General features: G+C 41.1%; 1 protein-coding gene across 2 annotated transcripts in view; it reads left to right on the forward strand.

The window, feature by feature from the left end:
• The window catches only part of PDE8A (phosphodiesterase 8A), a 158,817-nt gene that overhangs the window by 134,399 nt on the left and 4,389 nt on the right, over positions 1–20,029 (forward strand). For both annotated transcript variants that reach the window (XM_054078152.1, XM_054078150.1), the window contains exons 9-19: positions 1,636–1,724; positions 2,993–3,044; positions 3,145–3,187; positions 3,970–4,047; positions 5,043–5,113; positions 5,754–5,918; positions 8,052–8,100; positions 8,354–8,489; positions 11,144–11,342; positions 14,108–14,325; positions 15,152–15,284. In XM_054078152.1, coding sequence (XP_053934127.1) covers positions 1,636–1,724; positions 2,993–3,044; positions 3,145–3,187; positions 3,970–4,047; positions 5,043–5,113; positions 5,754–5,918; positions 8,052–8,100; positions 8,354–8,489; positions 11,144–11,342; positions 14,108–14,325; positions 15,152–15,284 — 1,233 coding nt within the window. The remainder of the gene's footprint in view (positions 1–1,635; positions 1,725–2,992; positions 3,045–3,144; positions 3,188–3,969; positions 4,048–5,042; positions 5,114–5,753; positions 5,919–8,051; positions 8,101–8,353; positions 8,490–11,143; positions 11,343–14,107; positions 14,326–15,151; positions 15,285–20,029) is intronic.

Consider the following 20,029-nt stretch of genomic DNA (forward strand, 5'->3'; position numbering starts at 1 on the left):
GTTTGTACCGAGTGAATATGTAATGTGGAATCAATTATTAATCACTTGGTATTTATTAGATGCTCAGCTCAAAAGATGCATCTATTAAAAAAGATCGACAACAACTATTCCAGGGATGGAAACGTGTAGGCTAGACTGTAAATCTTGTCAGTTGCCAGGTTACAAAAGGCTGGCTCTGTTGGAAGGTTACTGGTCAGAAATGAAAGAGGAAAACTGGGGATTCCCAAATGTTGCTTTCCCTGAGTTTTTCTAAGTAGTGCTGCGAGGGGACAACTTTAGTCCCAGCACCACACGTAACGGGGGACCCAGGGAGGTCCATCAGTATTGTGGTTTGTCTTTACTGTGGTATTTGTAGCTCAGTTTGAGAAGCAGCAGCAGCATTGTGAAGGAACTGGGAGGGAGCAACAGGTAAGGGGCCTCTGCCCCGGCGTGTGCTGAAGCGGCGTTTAACCCTGTCTCCGTGCATTGGTGTGGGAATGCTCCTACTGCACAGCATAGGTGCGAGCTGGGCTTCACCGCAGGGACGTGGTTTGGGGCTGAGTGTTAGACCATGGTGGTGCCTTCTGGATTTAAAATCTCTAAATAACAAATGTGATTGTTTTAACAGTATTTCATTTGAAAGCACATCTTAAACAAGGGAGAAGGAGCATTTCACAAGTCTCATTGAAAGACAAAATGAGGCTCTGCACTAGAAAGAAATATCACGTTTCCAGAGGGGAAGAAAAAAAAAAAAAGACTTCTCTCTGGAAAATGAAAAATTCCTTTCCACCGTATCTTTTTTTTTTCCCATTTATCAATTTTATCCAAAGACAACGATAATGGCAGTGACGATCTGAAACTTAAATGTGGTCCTGAAACCAGAATGCTTTTAGAGGGGAAGTCAGCAGATGGGCACAGAATCCAGTGGCTATTCTATTAGCTTCTCTTTTGCTTTAAAAAAGCCAGGATGAATTTCCGCTGCTTTTTGAAACGGAACTGACAGTGTGGAAAGTAAGTGTACTAGGATACCCAAGCAGTTTTTGTCATGAATATATTTAATTTTAACCAGTGATGACTTCCCAACTCTGCAGGAGAGACAGTGCAGTCCAGAAGTGAAGGTGGACAGATCTGCATAATGGTCACTCACTGACCTTCCTGTCCAGAGAGGAGTCAAAACAGTCAGGGAGAAAGGCAGGCAGGTCAGCGCAGCAGTCCCAGCCCTGGCGTGTGTGGTGCTGGGGCAGGGCAGGGGACCCTGCAGGCACTCCTGGAGCCTCCGGGGGAGTCTTGCTCCAAGTGGAGGCTGATCCGAGCTCTCGCTCTTGTGGAGTCTTTGCCAGGTCTCCTCCAGTGACACCCAAAACTACTGCAGTAGGACTGGGAAGTGAATATGTGGTTCTGATTCCCACAGCACCTGATGCTCAGCTCTTGCAGTTAGGGCACTCACAGGCTGCCCTTCCGGAAGTTCTCAATGCTCTGGCAGCAACGCGATGACCTTCAGGTTAGTTGCAGGGGAGAAATTTGAGGGTAAGTGCAGTTTAGCCAATCCTGACTAGTTTTGTGTTTTAAGATAGCTTTCAATGAAAAAAAGGTATAAAGCTACAGCTTCTCTTCCTGGTCTATCTGAACATCTTTCTACTTGAATTCTTTCTTCAGGAATGGCAAGGAATGTACTATGCGAAAAAGAAAAATGGAGATAGCGTACAACAAAATGTGAAGATACTACCTGTCGTCGGACAGGGAGGGTAAGTATGAAATCTAAAGCCATGATGTAGCTCTGAATCAAGGCTCGGTTTAGAGTTCAGTTGCTTTCAGCAGACTGGATTATCCTGTTACTGAGCGTACAGGAAATTTAAACAAGGAAGGGAGCCTCTGTCTTCTGAATTCAATTACTTGAGGCAAAATCAGCTTTCGATGCTGTGTGCAAGGGAAGTGAAATTCTCCTAATTCTTCCCAAAAAGGAGCCAAAGATCCAGATACACTGAGTTGCGACTCTTACTCTTCTGATTCTCCCTGAAGTGCAAGTGCACCCTTCTCGGTCTCTGTGCTATGTTGGCATCAGCAGGACCTGTGTTCTGTTTCACTGAACACCTGTACCACATGCCTCCATGCTCACCTGCCTATGGCTGTTGCCAAGTGTCTTTCTCTGATGAGTTCACTGTGTGCTTTGATCCTGGTCAAAACTCAAGCATGTCTTGATTTTTGTGGAACTTCCACTTGGTCCCCAAATAGAGCATCTGGAGCACACAGATATTGGTACATTTATGATGAGTCTTTCCATGCCATATTGGGAAACAAAGTGGATCAGATTGCATGCAGTAGTAGTTTCAAAGCCCTCTGAGGCAACTTGATCATTAATTAACAGCACGGCACATATCTTCCAGAGCTGGCTGAGGCAACTGTTTAGAAAGGTGTGTCTTCATGAAGGAAAGGCCAAATGGAGCTTCTTCATGCAGTTACTTCCTAACAAAAAAAGTTGTTTGGGTTGACTTAAACCCTGGAAGTGATTACTCTTTTCTGCTATCCATCAATAGAGTGAAAATATATTTTCAGCATAAGATGCCAAACTTGTAAGACCAATATGTATTACATACATTTCTACATGTGGAACACTAAGCCCATTTGAAGCTGGCTTAGAAAGTTTACTGGTAATCAAGGGTATCATTTTCAGTTTGGTCGCACTATCCCTAAATCCTAAAGAAGGTTTTGATTGTTAGACTGCACTGTGGCCTGTTTTGCATTTGTATTATACATAAAACATCCTACAGTAGCCCAGAAGAAGCTTGGGATGAGGCAGAGAGAAGGAGGAGGAGACGATGTTTGCACAAGATGCTTCTGTTTTGTGTTCCCATCACATGCAGAACTGTGGGGGTTTTTCCATTCCCAGTTGAGCCTTCCTGCTAGAAAAGGATTTGTGTTGTATTCATTTGTTGCTCTTAGCCATTTTGTGTATCAACACTGAATTAGAGCTAAGGTTTGGATGAGAATTAACACACTGTTTTTTTGCCTACAGGAAGATTAGACACTATGTGTCAATTAGTAGACTGTGCAATGACAACAATAAGGTAAGTGAAAACAGTGCTGTGCTTGTTTTAGTTTGAGCCCTAAATATTACCAAATAGTGGGAAAGTTCTGGCTAACTGGATCTCTCATATTGATTTGTAGGCGGATAAGACATGTGAACGTGTTCAGGCTGAATCTCAGACAGGTATGACACATCTCTTCTGTCCTAATAGGCAGAGAACATACCTAGGGAGAGAATAAAGCCTGTTGTTAGTGATCTGACTGAAAACAACACTTACACGAGACAGTCTGAACAGTACTATTTAGCTAGCGATAAGCTGGGAGTCTAGCTCAAAAAGCAGCAAAACAAATACAAGCCAGGCGGTGGCCGGTCTGTAGCTAGCGGCATGTGCGTTTGCGTTGCTTTTAACTGTATTTTGGGGTATTTCTGTGTGGGTGCAAATGAGGATGACCAACACTACCGTTCACCCTCATCCCACATATCAACACTTCAGTTAAGACATCTTTGGCATCTGTGCTGCAGGTACTTGTTGGTTGTAGCCTCGGTAGCACAGGCTGTACCTGTTGGAGTCCATAACGAACCGAGGATAGATTGCCTCGTTTGCTGTTGTGTAGTCTACTTTGGTCCACCAGTTCCGTGTTGTTACATGAGTGAATTCAGGTGTGTTGGACGAGTTGTATTCACAACTACAATCGTGTTGCTGTTTCAAGAGAGGAACTTTTCCCTCCACACTGTTAGGTCCCTTCTGCAAAAATGCTTAAGCACGTTCTGGCAGAGAGCATGACTGGGTTCATGACAGTGTAATTGGGCGAGAATGTAAAAAGCCGCGTTTCTTGGCTCTCCTCTGCTGAAGCGTTGTGGAAAATGTCACTCAGCTGCTCTCAGGCGCTCTCTCAGTTTCAGTTCCTTTAACATATATATTAGGCACAGCTTAATGTGATTGTACCATATCATTTTCTCCACAGATATTCAGACTTGCAGACACAAAGACAGGAGGAAAGGATCACTAGATGTCAGATCCACTACATCACGAGGGAGTGATGGTATGTTAAACAAGTAGATTTTTCTGATTTCAATATATATTCAGATTTTCATGTGCATACTTACATATACAGAAAAATGTAAGTAAGTATGTAGGTGTGTATATATTCACATACACACACACAAATACCATGCCAAGTAATCAGTTAATGAACAGCTTTACATTTGTCAAATAGCCTCATTTTCTTCTCTTGAACCACTATAATTCTTTTTTTTGTACCAGTGGGGAATGGATGGTATTGTCTACCATCATTACAGTCTAGGCAGCACACACCAGTGAAATGTGGAAGTAGGTCTGTGGCAGTGAGAATACAGTCATACTCCAGTACAGCAAAAATAGCATTGATGATTCTTCTTAAGAGCTGCTCAGCACAGTGAGTAAGAGAGATGTGTCTGAATTTCATAGGTAACAACATAATTACCCAGAAAAATCCTATCTTGGCCTTTCCACTACAGAACCAAAATTGCCAACTGATATAAAACGTTGTTTTTCAATTGCCAATGAATAATAGGCCAGAACCTCTTCTACTTTAATTTGGCGTAGCTATCTTCTCTTCAAAGAAGCTTCACTGATTTACCTCAGCTGGGAGCTGACTCATTATGACATTTCATGTTGCATCAGGCAGCAAAAGTGCATCAGGCACCTAAGTGCAATAGTTATCGACCTGTCCATGCCAGTTTATAAACACGTGCATCTGTATAGTCTTTTAACTGAGTTTTTAATTGAATATTTTAATGAATTAAAATCAAAAAAAACCCCAAAGCTATGATAGTGCCAGGCTGTTACAGCTACTTGTTTCTAATCAGGGATATCAGTGGTTCGGCAGCTCTGTGCGCTCAGCATAACAAGCACGCATATGCGTTCGGTAATACTTTGCCTCTGAAGGGCACAGCAGGGTAAGAGATTCAGAAAATGAATCAAGACTTCCTGGCTGAATCCTCCTGTCGTGCTTTGGAGTTGAAATCATTGTACAATTCTGCTTTGTTTTCCGTACAGGCAGCTCACAACGGCGACACTCTTCTATGGCCAGGATACATTCCATGACCATTGAGGCACCCATCACCAAGGTAATATGCAGTGTTGCTAACGGTCGTTAGTTGTGCTGGAATGTGTTGGGGCAGTGTGTGTTGGGGCACATTGCTCCACTACACCACCCAGACTGAGGAGTGAGGCGGTGCTGGTCTCTGGTACAACTCCTTCCCCCGTTCTACCTGCCCACTGGTGGAGCTCCAAAAAGCCAAATGCTCTGAACAAAGTTCTCCCACTCGGGCTTAGTAGAGTGCCCTCCACGTGGTCAGCCACCGCATGACCTTTTTTAAGGACTTTTGCCGATGTGAAGGATGGGCTAGAGTTCCCCCTTCTTACTTACGCATTTTAAATTGTCTTCTGAAACCATTTGAGGATTTGGAAAAAATCAGCTCCTCGTGAAATCGAGCGAGGGAAACGGGAGAAGGTTATATTAAATCCATTCAGAGACATTTTGAGGCTGTGCCTTGAACAGGAAAGTAATTGATAAGACCATGATCTTGTTCCCAGAGTCAGTAGCAAACATCAGTATTTTATTAACAACCCTTTCGCTTTGACTCTCCCACATGTGGATTAAAGTTGTAGATCTTATTTGCTATGAGTTTCCCATAGTAATTGATAAGTGTGTCTGTTCTTTCTTAAATCACTTCTAAATTCATAACTTGTCTGATACTGAACTAGGTGATAAACATCATCAATGCTGCACAAGAAAGCAGTCCCATGCCAGTCGCAGAAGCTTTAGACCGGGTTTTGGAGATTTTAAGAACCACTGAACTGTACTCTCCACAACTGGGGACAAAAGATGAGGATCCACATACAAGTGACCTCGTTGGAGGGTTAATGACAGTAAGTACATACTGCCACAACAATCTATTGATTAATGTTCCACTGCCAAATTTTCCCAGTTAGTCGATCTTTATCATCTGGCATGTTCTTTGCTTCTACAATGCCAAATTTTCCGGAAAAACTGCACACCTCGATGGGCCTCCTCATATGGTGGATTCCTCCCCCCATTAATAATGTAGCTTTGAACATTAGAATTGACCAGCCCCTTTGAAGCATTAGTTTTGCTAGAAATGGGAAGGAGAAACAATTCATTTTTTCAATGTGATTAATTTTATAAAGGTGTAGGTGAGAGAGGAAGAAAAAAAGACAGCTAGGCACTTCTATTTCTTAACTAGGAATAGAATGGGATGTTTTGGGAGCTTTTCAGTGTATAGAAAGAATGTGTTTTCAAAAGAACGTAAAATATATTTCTTGTTGCTATTTCTTGGATTGTATTTGTACCCATAGAGACTTATAGAAAGATCAGAGTGCTTTGAGCTGGAAATGTGAATGTTCATGTATTAAAACAGAGCCATGCTCCACAGAACTCATAATTTAAATAAGGCAAGAAAAAGACTGAAGATGGCATATTCAAAAAGAAATAAGTATAGGAAAAATATTAACACATATAATCATTAGAGTCTCCAAGTGAATCCTTTCTCCTGCTGAATACACACAGTCCATAAACCCAACTGTTTTCTCCTTTTTGTGGATTGTTGATTCCTACATATATTTGTATTCTGACTATATTCAGTCCATGGTCCCAGAACGTGTAGGTAACAATACTGCAAAACAAAAAAAATCCTTACTAAAAATAAAGCAAAGGCTATTTTATGGAGTAATAGAAAAGCTGAGAAAATCCATTTCAGAGCATGATGGTATACTGTATATTACAAATTTTAAAATGATCTGGGAGAAACATTTTTGCAGCAAAGGGTCTGTTGAAAACAGAATCATATTACATTTCATGTGCAAAAGTTATGTCTGAATAGGGGAACAAGCAGGTTATTGGACTTGAACTCCCAAGCACAATTCATGATGGGAAGGGCATTTGGAGTTTAAAGATGGATTGGCCAGATACAATTGCACCTGCTATTTCAACTCTTGCAAAAACCCCAAATATTTGATCCTAAATGATGCACAGCATCAGGTGTCCTAAATATTTGTGTCATAGCAGTGCTATTGAAGAGTCACTGAGCCACTTTTAAGAGTAGTACTCGCTTTACTTTTAAATCACAAAACTCCCATCTAATTTACTTACAAATGTGAAAATATAAATGAGATGTAGCAGTTCTTTTAAGTGGAGACATTGCATGTTCAGATAGAGCATCCACTTTTACTTCTGCTTTACTTTGTGTGCATAACGTTGCCAGTAAGGTGCATTTAGAAAGATTTTTTTTTAATAACTGTTGTTTTTCATCATAAGCTAAACATTAATGTGCAGTAACTGACAGCTGTGTACATCAAAATAGCAAGCAGGATTTGGGCCACAGCATTTAGAATTATGAGCTGAAAAGTAAATATGAAATATATTATTCTGTTAGTTTTAATCCTTCGTCTCAGTTTGTACATCTAGGCGTCACGCCAGAATTAAGCTCGGAGGCACTGGGATGGAGAATAAACAAGCATGTGTTCTTCTTTGGTAGAAGGGAAGCCTGAGAGTAATTTGTTTCTCTGCAATCTCAGCAACAAATCATGAGATTCTCACGCTGCTGGGGTGACCTGATCTGCCAATACCAGGAGGAGGAGAGCAGAAGCATATCTGCAACCGTTCCCTCCCACCACCCACCTTTGCTTGTTGATGGAAAGTATGTGGACATACCATGTCTGGTTTGTGGCACACATCCAGAACCTGTGTCTGGGCTGTCCAGACAAAGGTGGACGTGAGGCTGTAATTCCAGACCTCCATCTGCACCTGAAAAATTTGAGTTTGTTCATATTGTATCTCATCACTTGCAGTTTCTCATCCATTATGAACTATATATAAACCAAAAAAAATCTTAACAGATTAAACACAAATAAGGGAGAGGCAGCTTTGATGACTGTGACGGGTTGGAGTCAGGCTTCTCTAAAGTCATTGTGCTATTTGGCATCATCGTCTTATAGACCTTTTCTACAATACCCTGCATTTAACTCTCAACTTTTCTTGTACAGGATGGTTTACGAAGATTATCAGGGAACGAATACATTTTGTCAGCAAAACGTAAGTTTTAATTTGGCAGTTACTGAGATTTCAAAACGTGTTAAGAAACCTAAGAAACAGAGGAAATGTGGTCAGGTGTTCTTTTTTATAAGCACTGTTTGCTTTTGTTTTATTTTTATTTATAAGCATTGTTCTGCAGCATTACATAGGCACGAGAGTTGCCAGGTGTTTCTACAGCAAAGAAAACATGTACATTGAGTAAAAGTGTATCTCAGAGTTATTTTTAGTGAGCTGCAAATACGTTCCTCAACAGAAACTCATCAGGTCGCTGGCAGTTTGATCTCTCCAATCTCCCTCAATGACATACCCCCACGGATAACACAAGCAATGGAAAATGAAGAACACTGGGATTTTGATATCTTTGAACTTGAGGCTGCTACCCATAAAAGGTCAGTAAACTCAAGAGCTCATTAACAGAAGTTGCTGAAAACTGATTTAAATGCCACCCTGTAATCAACTCTCTAATTTCTCTGCTTTTGCTCTTACAATGGAATTACTTTTATTTTCAAAGTCAAATGTTTCATATTTTCTCATTGTCATTTCTAGTTGTGTATGAACTCATTAAACATGTTTCATCATACACTTACATCCATTCTCAGTGGATGTAAGTGAAGATTATATATCTTTGTTATGATATAATAACAAACCAATATAATTTTAAAAGCCGCCTTTTTTTTTTTTTTTTTTGTTCTCAATAATAGAAAAGTTCTGCAAATCAAATTGTTTTCTTGTGGGGATTTGAATTCAAATTATGGCTGACTACACAGGGAGTCAACATGGTCTTAATTTGATCATTGATACATATCATGTTTAAATTTTCTCTCCACGTAACTGGGTAATCTTTATTCCTAAACAGTTCAAATTCAGCTTTTCAGCAGAATTCCCGCTGCCTTTCTCTGGGATTAGCGGAAGGTCTTTATTCTAAACTCTTGGCAGGCTACATTTTATGTGTAAGATAACAGAAGAATATCTACCGATAAAAAGTGAGCCGTAGCAATTTCCATCACAGAAGTTGTTGAAAGCAGATCAGCAGTTCTGATAGACCGTACTTCATCAGCAGCAAATGCTCCCAGTAGGAGCGTAAATTGATCTTCCTGTTTAAATCCTTGTTTTTATTTGCTGATGCTTATCAAAAGTTCTTCTTTGGGTCTAGTTTCATGTATTGTGCTTTGTCTTAGCTTAAAGCTTCTATGAAACGCTAATATGGAGGCTAGATCCTGCAATGCATTGACTATCTTAAGCCCTTGTCAAAATCCCAGATCCATAAGAGCTTTGAAAGGTATTTAAAAACAATGTGGAAGAAAGATATCAGGCATTTAGTTAACCTAGATGCACTTCATTTTTAGACCATGGTTTTATGAACAAAACAAGTAGGAAGAAAAAACCCAGGTTTTCATTCTTCTTTTGAGTGATTTTATTGTTAGTGAAGAAATTTGCATCCAGTTGCTTAGGGTTTTTTTGTTTGTTTGTTTTGCTACATTTCCATTTCTAATGAAGTGCTATAGACACAGTAGTTAAAAAAATAGTCAAAATGTAGTCAGTCTGTGAGATTTACAACACTTAATATGCACGTTGGAGTAAAACAAGAATTATCTCAGCCAACGTGCATGAGTTCCCCCGACAGCCAACATGCATGAGACACCCGCATAGGTTTCTCTGTTCTTGTTGATTTGGAAAGACCACAGAGGGACAAAGGAGGTATTTTGTTGCCTGTCTTTCTATTAAGGGTACTATAATTATGATTGCTTCCTGCTGTGTTTAAAGACAATTAATAAATCAAGAGAATTAAAGTAATCTTCAGTGAATCGCAACTATGACTATGTTGTTAGTATTGTCTTCCAAGTCCAAGCAGACAGACAGTAATAAAGCCAAGGTAATTCATTAAATATAAGCTTCAGAGCATTACAGTTCCCTGACAGAGAGGAGACCTTTCTCTGACAGTGCTACACAGGGAGGATTTGGGGGGATTTCACTTTAGAATATTACGATTCTACTATATGACACAGTATTGTTGACTGTTTTTGCCAAGATATACATCCAACTCTAAATAACCTCAACTCACCTCTCAGGTGCAGTTAGAAATCTGAGTCCTTGGGGCATCTAGAATCAAGCAGCAAAGTAAGACATCAAAATATGTGTTTAAGATCTATTTTTAAGAATTCACATGTGGCAGTATTTACCACTATGCCCATTCTTCTTGGGAAAAAAAAATATATTGGCCAAAAAGACTGCGGTATTAACTGGATTTGGAAAAAGGCTAGTGTGCTAAAACTTGATTTTTTTTTTCATTTGCTCTATTAAACATATTGCACTTTCACAGGCTTCAGATTAGATATATTCTGTTCTGATATTCATTCAGCTGCCAGTCATCTGGGTTGAAGTTGTCCACTTTGACCTGGGAGAAGCCAGAGTGCTGGAATACAGTGAGCTGGCTATTTTTGGAGACAGGTCTCTGGCTGGATTAGCCTGAAAGTTCATTTGGCCCTTATAGTCTTCTAGAAATTGCATAATTTGGCCCAGTCATTTGCTTCCAGATTACCTCCAGCTCTCATCCTCTGTTGCATGCCAAGTCAGTGAGCAGTGGAAGATTGCAAGGGTGGGCATAAAAGAAATGGAGCAGCTCTGCAGTGCAGAAAGAATAGTGATTGTAGCATTGTATAGTATAGATATACTTAATCTAATAGCAAGATTACCTCCCTCCTCTCAAGCGCAGTTTAGTACTTGCTAATTTATCACATTTTGAGTGTAGTGTACGTTTACCCAACACAGAATCCCCAACCCCGAAAACACTGCTACATGGAGTACAGCAGCAATTTAGAGGCTTTTTAATATTCCTGGAAGTGTCAGGAACTGGCATGATTCTGAGCGCGTGGATGTGAAGGGTAGGCTGAATATTTCTGCAGATCTGGATTGTAATTCTGTAACAAGTCCTAATCTGACATGTCATTGGTTAAAAATCCTGTATAGATTCATACTATTTATGCGATGTAATATTCTTTCAACTTCATTTGTTTTGAAACCTTGTGTTTATTTTTCTCCACAGGCCTTTGGTTTATCTGGGTCTCAAAATATTTGCTCGCTTTGGAATCTGTGAATTCCTAAACTGTTCAGAAACAACTCTGAGGTCGTGGTTGCAAGTTATTGAAGCTAACTACCATTCCTCCAACTCCTACCATAATTCTACTCATTCAGCAGATGTACTACATGCCACTGCTTATTTCTTGTCTAAAGAAAGAGTAAAGGTAAGTCCACATTTGTAAGAAACAGTGTAGGTGGGAAAAGCTGATACGATCAAAGGATGATCTCTCAAAAGAAGATGCCAAGATCCAAATGTCTACCTACTGCCAACCAGCTGAGTAACTCTGAGGTCAAATAACTGGGCTGCTTTACATGAGTTCTAAAATCTCTCTTATGCTATGTGCGGAAGGATGGATAGTAATATTACAGGAATTGAGCCTATCTTGGTGGGAACATAAGAAAACCTCATTTTAAAACAAAACTTTGTATAGTTAAACTTTTTTAGATAGGTGAGCTGACGGCACAATTATTTTACTAATGGTACATGCCAAATACAGACTTAATGTAATAAATCACTATCTCTTATGCCTTGTGATGGTAATTTTGCAGGACTCCTACGACAATATGGGCCATAGAATAGGCTTAGTGCTTCTAAAGCCATATCACCCACTGGATGAAATGCCCTGAGGCTTAGAGACTGTGTTGGAGGGTAGTATTGAAAAAGATTACTTGTCAAAGTTCCTCGTATCATAACGCTGCTGTATTAGAGCCACTGATAACCAGGATAAATCAGAGCTACCTTTGTTTTCACATGCCCCAAGGGCAGACTGGAGAAGGGGAATTAAAACAGTGGTTGCGTGTGTATGCAGTGGAGTGGCGGTACGTATTTCTGAGTTGCATTCTTGGATAGAAATTCCTACCCTGAATTGGCCTGCCTAAGGATTGTGCTAGTGATGGGCACCTGGCTGAGACATTTGTGACTGTAAACAAGCTTCTGACAGCTCATTAAAACTGTAGTGAGTCCCTTAACCTGGAGCTGCAGCTCATTAGCGTGCTTTCCAGAGGCTGATTTACAAATACTGTGTGCCAAGTGGGAATAGAACTTCACTGGATATTTTCAGCCTTTGATTTGCCATAGGTTTAGCTGGTCTTCCCAAGAATATCTATGAAAACCAGACCAGATCTGGACTCATTTCAATGCCACAGAAGCATGACTGCCTCCCCCTTTTCCAAAATGTTATTTCCATTCCTCTGTAGGCATAGGAAAAAAAAAAAAAAATGTTACAGCAGCAGAAGGAGCAGATTCAAAGTTCAGAATTCTCTCTTTATCTTTTCAAAGTAACAGCCCAGATGCTTTTGTGTTGTAAGGCGTTCAACTTAACCTAAATACAGAAGACCAGATTCTGTCACTCAAATTCACACAGAGAAGATTTTTTTTTCAGTAAATTTACCTCTGCTCTTGCCTGCAAGAATTTTCTGGCTCCCAAATTGAAGCAGTATTCTCAGAATCACTTCCATCTGCACAATTCTCAGCCAGACTGAGTACTGGTCAGTGTGTCCCTCTGAGGAGAGCCTGTTCTAAAAATCTCTCTCCTAACTTTATACCACAAAAATAGAATCCCGTGAGCAGCAGCTGAAAGAAAGAAGAAGCTAACACACGGCAGACAGTATTTCAGGCAGTGCTAGCTGTGAACCTAGAGCAGAAATAATTCTTTGCCTTTTCTTGTTGTCCACAAGACCATCTTGACAGTCCTCAATGAATAATATCCTAGCTTCATCCAAGTAAAGACACTGCATTAATTTCAGGAAGAGTAAAGTAGAGTAGGGATTGTCTTTTCACCTACCAAGTCTAACCATTCTGAATCACAGAATCACAAGGTTGGAAAGGACCCATTGGATCATCGAGTCCAACCATTCCTAACACTCCCTAAACCATGTCCCTCAGCACTTCATCCACCCGTTCCTTAAACACCTCCAGGGAAGGCGACTGGAGGTGTTTAAGGAACGGGTGGATGAAGTGAATGGTACTGTCAAAGCCAGTAGAGAATCTGAACCTCAAATTCAAGCTAATTGGAACGGAAATTATCTTCCCGGCTTCCAGATTCAACTGGGAACATTTCTGCTCTTGTTTCTCTTTCATTTTATTAAAATTTTTAACATAACCATTTTGTATCTGTGATCCTTCACAAAAAGCCCAGTATAAACACAGCAGAAAGGCTAGTTTCCAAATTATACAATATATTTCTGAGATGTTTGGTTCTTTTTCTCCTTTATGCTATTAACACAAAATTAAAACCTTAAAACTGAAATAGTTTTATTTTTCATTGTAAAGTAGATATAATTAGACATAAAGCAATGACCAATGTAAGTAGCCCGAAAGCATGGAGTGAAGCATGCTAAGAGAACTGGAATCTGATACAGAAAGTAGAACAGAGAGTCGTGCAATTTTTCCATGGATGTAAACCAGCAAGTATTCTTCATAGAATTTGTTTTAGCTGTAGCTCCAGGACACTGTTATTATAGAAGTAGATATATGGGAAACATACCTTACAAACTCTAAACCTAGCCAGCGTGTAAGTGGAAAGTGATTAGGACACATTAAGTTTCCAAAAGAAATGAGGGAGTCTGGTGGAAATAGAATAATTTTTAGCAGCATTGGTCTTTTTTTCCAAGCCTAACTCCAAGCAAAAGTGGTTTCTGTGTTGTTAGAAAACACAAGCTAATTTATTACTTTGCCTTTGTTTAATTTGATGTGCTTTGTCAAAGGTGTGGCTAAGGCAAAATTCAAGAGACACACAATGGCCAAAAAAAGTCCTGCAGTGTTCAATGAAGCTTATAATGAATTTTCCATTGTTCTGTGTAGAACGTCTGATCCTTACTGATCTGCAGAGTTCTGGCTTTTATTCCTTAGCAGTTGGGCTTAATCTTATGGACAGTGTAGTGTTTCTAATGAGTCTGCCAGGAAAGCTAAGCATCCTTCTGTTTTCAGCAAACTTTGGATCCGATTGATGAGGTTGCTGCACTCATTGCTGCCACAGTCCATGACGTGGATCACCCAGGAAGAACAAATTCTTTCCTGTGCAATGCTGGCAGTGAGCTAGCGATTCTCTACAATGACACTGCAGTGCTGGAGAGCCATCATGCTGCCCTGGCTTTCCAGCTCACCACCCGGGATGACAAATGCAATATATTTAAAAACATGGAGAGGTAAGCTTGAAACTCAGGGTCCTTGTCTGCCCACTAACATCTCTCCCTTTTTGCTGTGTTACATAGGATAATGCAAACAAGCATCCTCGAGGAGGGCAGCGCCTTGTGGATAACTGTCTGTAGCCCTTGTGGATGTTTGCTTCTAACCAGTTGTGTGCTTCTGCCTGTCCTGCACAGACTTATGAGTAATCCCATAGTTTCAGATCCTCCTATGGATAAGAAGGCAGACCCTACCTAGGGAACCTAGCGTAAATCGTAATGTTAGCATGTCTGTAGCCTTGTGTCATAGGACGTACAGGACAAGCTGTGGCTGAGTGGGTAGATATTTGTTGGGTGGAAGAAGTATAGAACAGAGCATCAGTCAAAAATTAAATGCCTCATTGCAAGAGTTTGTTCTTCCAGCCCTAGAAAGACATATAAGATGAGGATGTGGCCTTTGCCTTAGACCCCCAAGATACAGCAGAAAAGCATTGCTGAAAACTTGGCTGGAGTATGAGCCACTGCCGAGCATCTCTACTAAGAGCCGTGGGAACGTGCTGGTGTGGCAGATCCTGGCAGCCCTCCTGAGTAGCTGATGCCTCTGCTTCTGACCAGCTCTTGCACTGTTTCTCCTAGAGATCCAGTCATGTCTCTAGCACATAAGTCTCTGCACACCAAAGGGTACTTTATCCAGCATAGATGCAGCTGCCCAAGCCTTTGTTACTGTTCTTTCTTCCCCCGTCACCTCTCTTCAATGGAAATGGTCTGTAGCATTTTTGTCAGACATTTGAGCAAGCAGCCCTTTGTGAACTAGTCAGCGTTCTTAATTGTTTCCTTCTTTAAACAGGAATGAATATCGAACCCTTCGCCAAGCCATTATTGACATGGTCTTAGCAACAGAAATGACAAAGCACTTTGAGCATGTCAACAAATTCGTCAACAGCATTAATAAACCCTTGGCAGCGCTAGAAGAAAATGGGGTAAGCAACACTGCAAGTCCTCCTTAAAACGACCAAGCAGGCACTGGGATAGCGTTGCAGTAGGAAATCCCCTTATGGTATTCTGAGAAAGTTCATCAGAAATGTGGAGAAAAAGAGACTAGAAATGTGACTTTCACCTCGGGGTTTGAATGCCCTTATGGGTCATCACACATTTTGAGGATGAGTGAAACTCACTTGGATCCTATTACTATTGTAGTACTAGAATGTACTTGGGAGCAGAACCTTGGGTTGCATATTTTCCTGTTAAAAATGGCATTTTGGTGAACTCAGGCACTCTCGCAGAGAGAGTGCTTGTGGGATGACCTGACATTATTGTTGGCCATTTCTGCAAAGATTTGCCTTAGAACAGAAGCTGAATTGCTCCCTCACTCACAACGGGAACGGAACTGCTGGTGGGGCAGCATAAGGGCAGGTATATTGACTGCCATATGGCGCATTCTCTGGAAATTAGAGCCCTCGGCCTTCAGTGCTGCCTGGCAGCATTCATGGGTTTTCTGTCTACTTTCTCTTTTAATCTTCAAAATAGATGGCGGTGGCATTATGTATCATATAGACATAATCAATAGCCATCTGGAACCCCATGGACACAATGAAATTGCTTGTTAAGAACTCATTCTGAAAAACCACACCAGTTTCAATAACAGCTTCAACCAGCAGTTTTGTTGCCAGTAAGAGCAGGGTATAATTTTGTTGGAATGGTTTTTGCACAGAGAAGATTTTCAGAAATGGTTATAATAAAGTTTGCATCAGTGGCAATGTCCTGCCGGAGCTGTAATGGTTTTCTGTGTTTTCTTACCATGTTTTTAGTAAGCGACATTCATGACTGTTTTGTGTAGTGTGGGAAGGGGTCTTCTTATTATCTGAAGGTGGGAGAGGAACAAGTCTTATTCGTTCACCCATCAGAAGCAAATTGGAGCTTAATGGGAGGAGAGTACCTTTGTCCACAGGAGTATGTGCTAGAATTAGCTTTGTTCTTGGCACCCAGCAATGCTAATGAGAACTGTGTGAATGTGACGCCAGAGTCCCAGTAGGATGCTGATTTTACTGACTGAAGGAGGAGAAAGGCTGTTGAGTCTGTGGCTATGAAGTAGCCTCATGGTGCAAAATGTGGCTTAAAGTCACAGAAAAACTAATACTGCTGACTTTTGTGGGTGCTGTATTGGAGCTTCTGTAATAGTCAAATTCACTGCCCAGGACATATCTACACTTTGTTATAAGTGCCTGTTCACTGCTACCAAAACCTAGAGAAAACCAGAACTAGTTCATACACACATTTGTCCTTAGACTGATCATCTAGTAACTAAGTCATAAAAAGGCTTAGCACAGTTGGTCTCCAGCCTAATACAAATAAAGGAAGGATGGTGAAAAAAGCAGGCTGACGTTGTAAAGCTATTGTTAAAGGTTACCAAGTGACAGGCACACCACCATCTCTTCAACTTAATGACTCCATTTATATGCAGTCTGCCCTTTATTGCATCCTCATATTCTGTTTTTTACTGACTCTGCTCTGACTTCAGAGCCCCTTCACTGCCCAATGTCCCCTTCTGCTGTTTTCACTTCTCACCCACTGTTGTGCTCCTTGGCTTCTACTGGCTCTGCCTCTCTTCCTCCTCCATTTCCAGCACAAGCTTCCTTGCTCAACCAGTCCCTTGTTTCTCAGCCTTCCTCCCCTCTTCCAGTTCTGTTTGCTTGCCAATCCCCCTCTCCTTCACAGTTCCCAGGACTTTTGTGCCACTTTACTCCTTCTCTTCACCTTTTTTCAATTCAAATCAGGCAACAACGTCCTCTTCCCTGCTGCTGCTTTTATGCAGGTTTTGTTTACTGCAAGAACAGGAGAGACAGACTCCCTGTTCATCGCCACAAAACCAGGGTCTGGACGGTGCCTGGTCTGGCACAGCCAAGAACTCCACTTGCACGGAGAGTCCCCTTCAGTCCCAGGCTACAACAACCCCTATTGAGTCTACACAAACCACAACTTTTTTTTCTCCAAAGTTTGTAACTTGTTTGTAACTGGCAGATTTTAACAGGGGTGGTGACTGGTTTACCCCAAAACCATCCCTCCAACTAAATTCCAGGTCCTCACTTATAAAGATGTGAGTGTATTAAAAAAAAAAGAGAAAAACATCAATAATTTTTAACATCAGCACGAAGAGCTTATTTCCCCCAACCTCCTAGTTAGAAGCCACCAAAATATTTTTAACTGGAGTTTTCGGGGGGTAGAGGGGAACCTTTGCCTGAGGCGGACACCTGGTGAGGAAACTTGAACAAAACAATTTAAATTGGCAGTTATGAACAGTCTTAAACAAAATCTTTTAATGTGAAGCATCAGCCTGCAGGCTGGCCTGCAACCAGAGCTGTAGATGTTCAAGCTGTTTCATTGTAGACCTTTTTTTATAAAACATACAAATGTATTCATTTACGATTGTGGAATTTTCCATAGAGCCAGTTTTGCTAAGAACAATTTTAAGAAGAAGCATGCTAGTACATTTATTTGAATGCCTGATAAACTTTCTTTTTTTGTTTCAAGATATTTTAATGGAAACATAAGGCCAGTAAAATGGACGGAAAATTGTTAGGCTAAACACTTTTCTGCTCAGTTCCTCGATTGTAACAAATGAGAAGAAAAGAAGGGGGAGGAGTTCTTGGCAGGTTATGAGCAAGCGAGCCAGCCAGGAAAAGCCAGGACACTTCGCTTTCTGCACACAATAGTATGCGGATGAAGGAGCTGCTTGACAGCAGCTTGACAGCAGCTCCTTTACTCATCGCAGTGCTACCATACCGTATCTCTGCTCTCCCTGCAGCGTAGTCTGGCATGTAGGGGTCCTCTTCTTGCGGTACTCCTAAGAAATGGCTTGTCTTTGTAGGTCCTGAAAATCTGCAAGGATGCAGCTGGGCAGCCTCTCTGGGTGAGTGCAGCGGCATTCAGCGTAGGAGGGGAAGAGATGGAGGAGAGCAGGGGAGCTGCTGCTGCTGGGTGTTGTGCGCTGCGCTGGCTGACCTTGTGGGGTGCGAAAGTCTCCAGGTCCTGCTGGAAGGCTCTGTGTTGGCCTGGTTTGGTGCTCAGAGCCCGACCTCATAGCCCCAAGAGTCAGGGAGCAGCAGTTTTCTGAGCAGCAGCATCCATCTGAAGAGCCAGATTATTCTTCTTGCCTGTTATGGAGAGCTGAGTAGCTGTTGCTGCTCAAGAATGAGGCTTGGACCTGTTCAGTCTGACAGTGAAAACAAATACAGTGACATACAGAAATCAAACAAAGGTTTAATTCTCCCTCGAGCCCTCCCAGGGGCTGTAGAGAATAATCTGCAAAAACATTTGTGGTTCACAGCAAATTCTGCCCAAGAATGGGAAGAAAGACAAAAGCTATATAATTTTTATTGAAAACAAGAAGCAAAATGTTTCCCTTCTTTTGGTCAGGAGTTACTCAGTTCAGCAGGTTCCTGTAACGTGCGAGTGGGTAAACTCGATCGCTTGCTGTACTCATTACTAGCAAAACGCTGGCAGATACTCTTTCAGATCTGGTTGTATATCTGGTTGCAGCGGCAGCGTGTGTTTCCTGGCCTGGTTTCCAGTCATGGCAGTGACTCAGTGTAGTGTTTGCAGGCCGAGCTGCCAATCGCATGTTCCAAACGGGACAGTTCCACTTATTTTTTTTTTTATTTATTATTTTTATACATATTTGTTCAAAGAGCCATGCTGAGAAGCCGTTCTGTTTGTTTCCTTTCTTCTTTTGTTTCATAAACTGAAAAAAAATCCTTTCCAGCTCCAGCATCCTTTATCCTCCCATTTCCCTTCATGATGTCACCTAAGCCTATGACAGGAAGCCAACATCTGACATGCAGAGACACCTCTGCACTCTGAGCAGGATGCTGGGACTAAGCAGAGTTAGCACATTTTATTCCCAAGACATCCGTATCCAGCAAGTAGAAGAACCATGCCCTTCGATTGAACGGATCACGGAAACAAACATCCTTTCTTGATTCCTGGTGGTTTATCTACTAGGATATTCTCTACTATCCTTAAGTGAATGATCTCTACTAGATTTCCCTGCTTGATTTTCACACACTTCTTGTGTTTCTGGAGCTTCTGTCGCTTTAGTCTGGCTTTCACTTATGTAATTTTACCATGTGTGTAGAGATGTATGCATCCTACTTTTCTTTCCCCTGTATTTTCCATCTAAAAATGAGGGAGAAGAATTGGTTTGGGAGTCTCACTTTGGTAGGAACCGTGAAGCTGCTGTTTCAGAGCCAGTATACTATCAAATAATATTTTTTTTTAATTATTGTCAGTTTCTTCCTTTGGGAAGAACTTTGTTCCTCACAAGAACCTTCTTCCAAAAAATATGTGCTAATAAACGATCAGAATGTTTCAGCTGCTTTGTAGCTCCCTCTTTGTACTGCAAGGAATTGCTGGCACACTATTATTATCATCATCATTATCATCATTATTACTGTTGCTGCTTCACTGCTCTGACTATAGACCAAGACCTTGTTAAGTGCCAGAGAAGTCTAGTGTATTCCTTCCTTCAACGAGTTTCTGTTCTGAGTAGATGGTGGTGTAAATTGCTGTTCTTACCCATCCCTAAAGAATCAAGTAATAATATTGTACTTACACGTATTTTTTTTAAGAGATCTTAATCCTGAATGTTTGTCCTCTGGAAACTTACTTCATCAAAGCTCCACAGAAAATAGCTTCTAATCTGGATCATCAGAGCCTTTCCTCATATTGG

Source organism: Cuculus canorus, chromosome 12, assembly GCF_017976375.1.
Source record: "Cuculus canorus isolate bCucCan1 chromosome 12, bCucCan1.pri, whole genome shotgun sequence".
NCBI classification, from domain to species: Eukaryota; Metazoa; Chordata; class Aves; order Cuculiformes; family Cuculidae; genus Cuculus; species Cuculus canorus.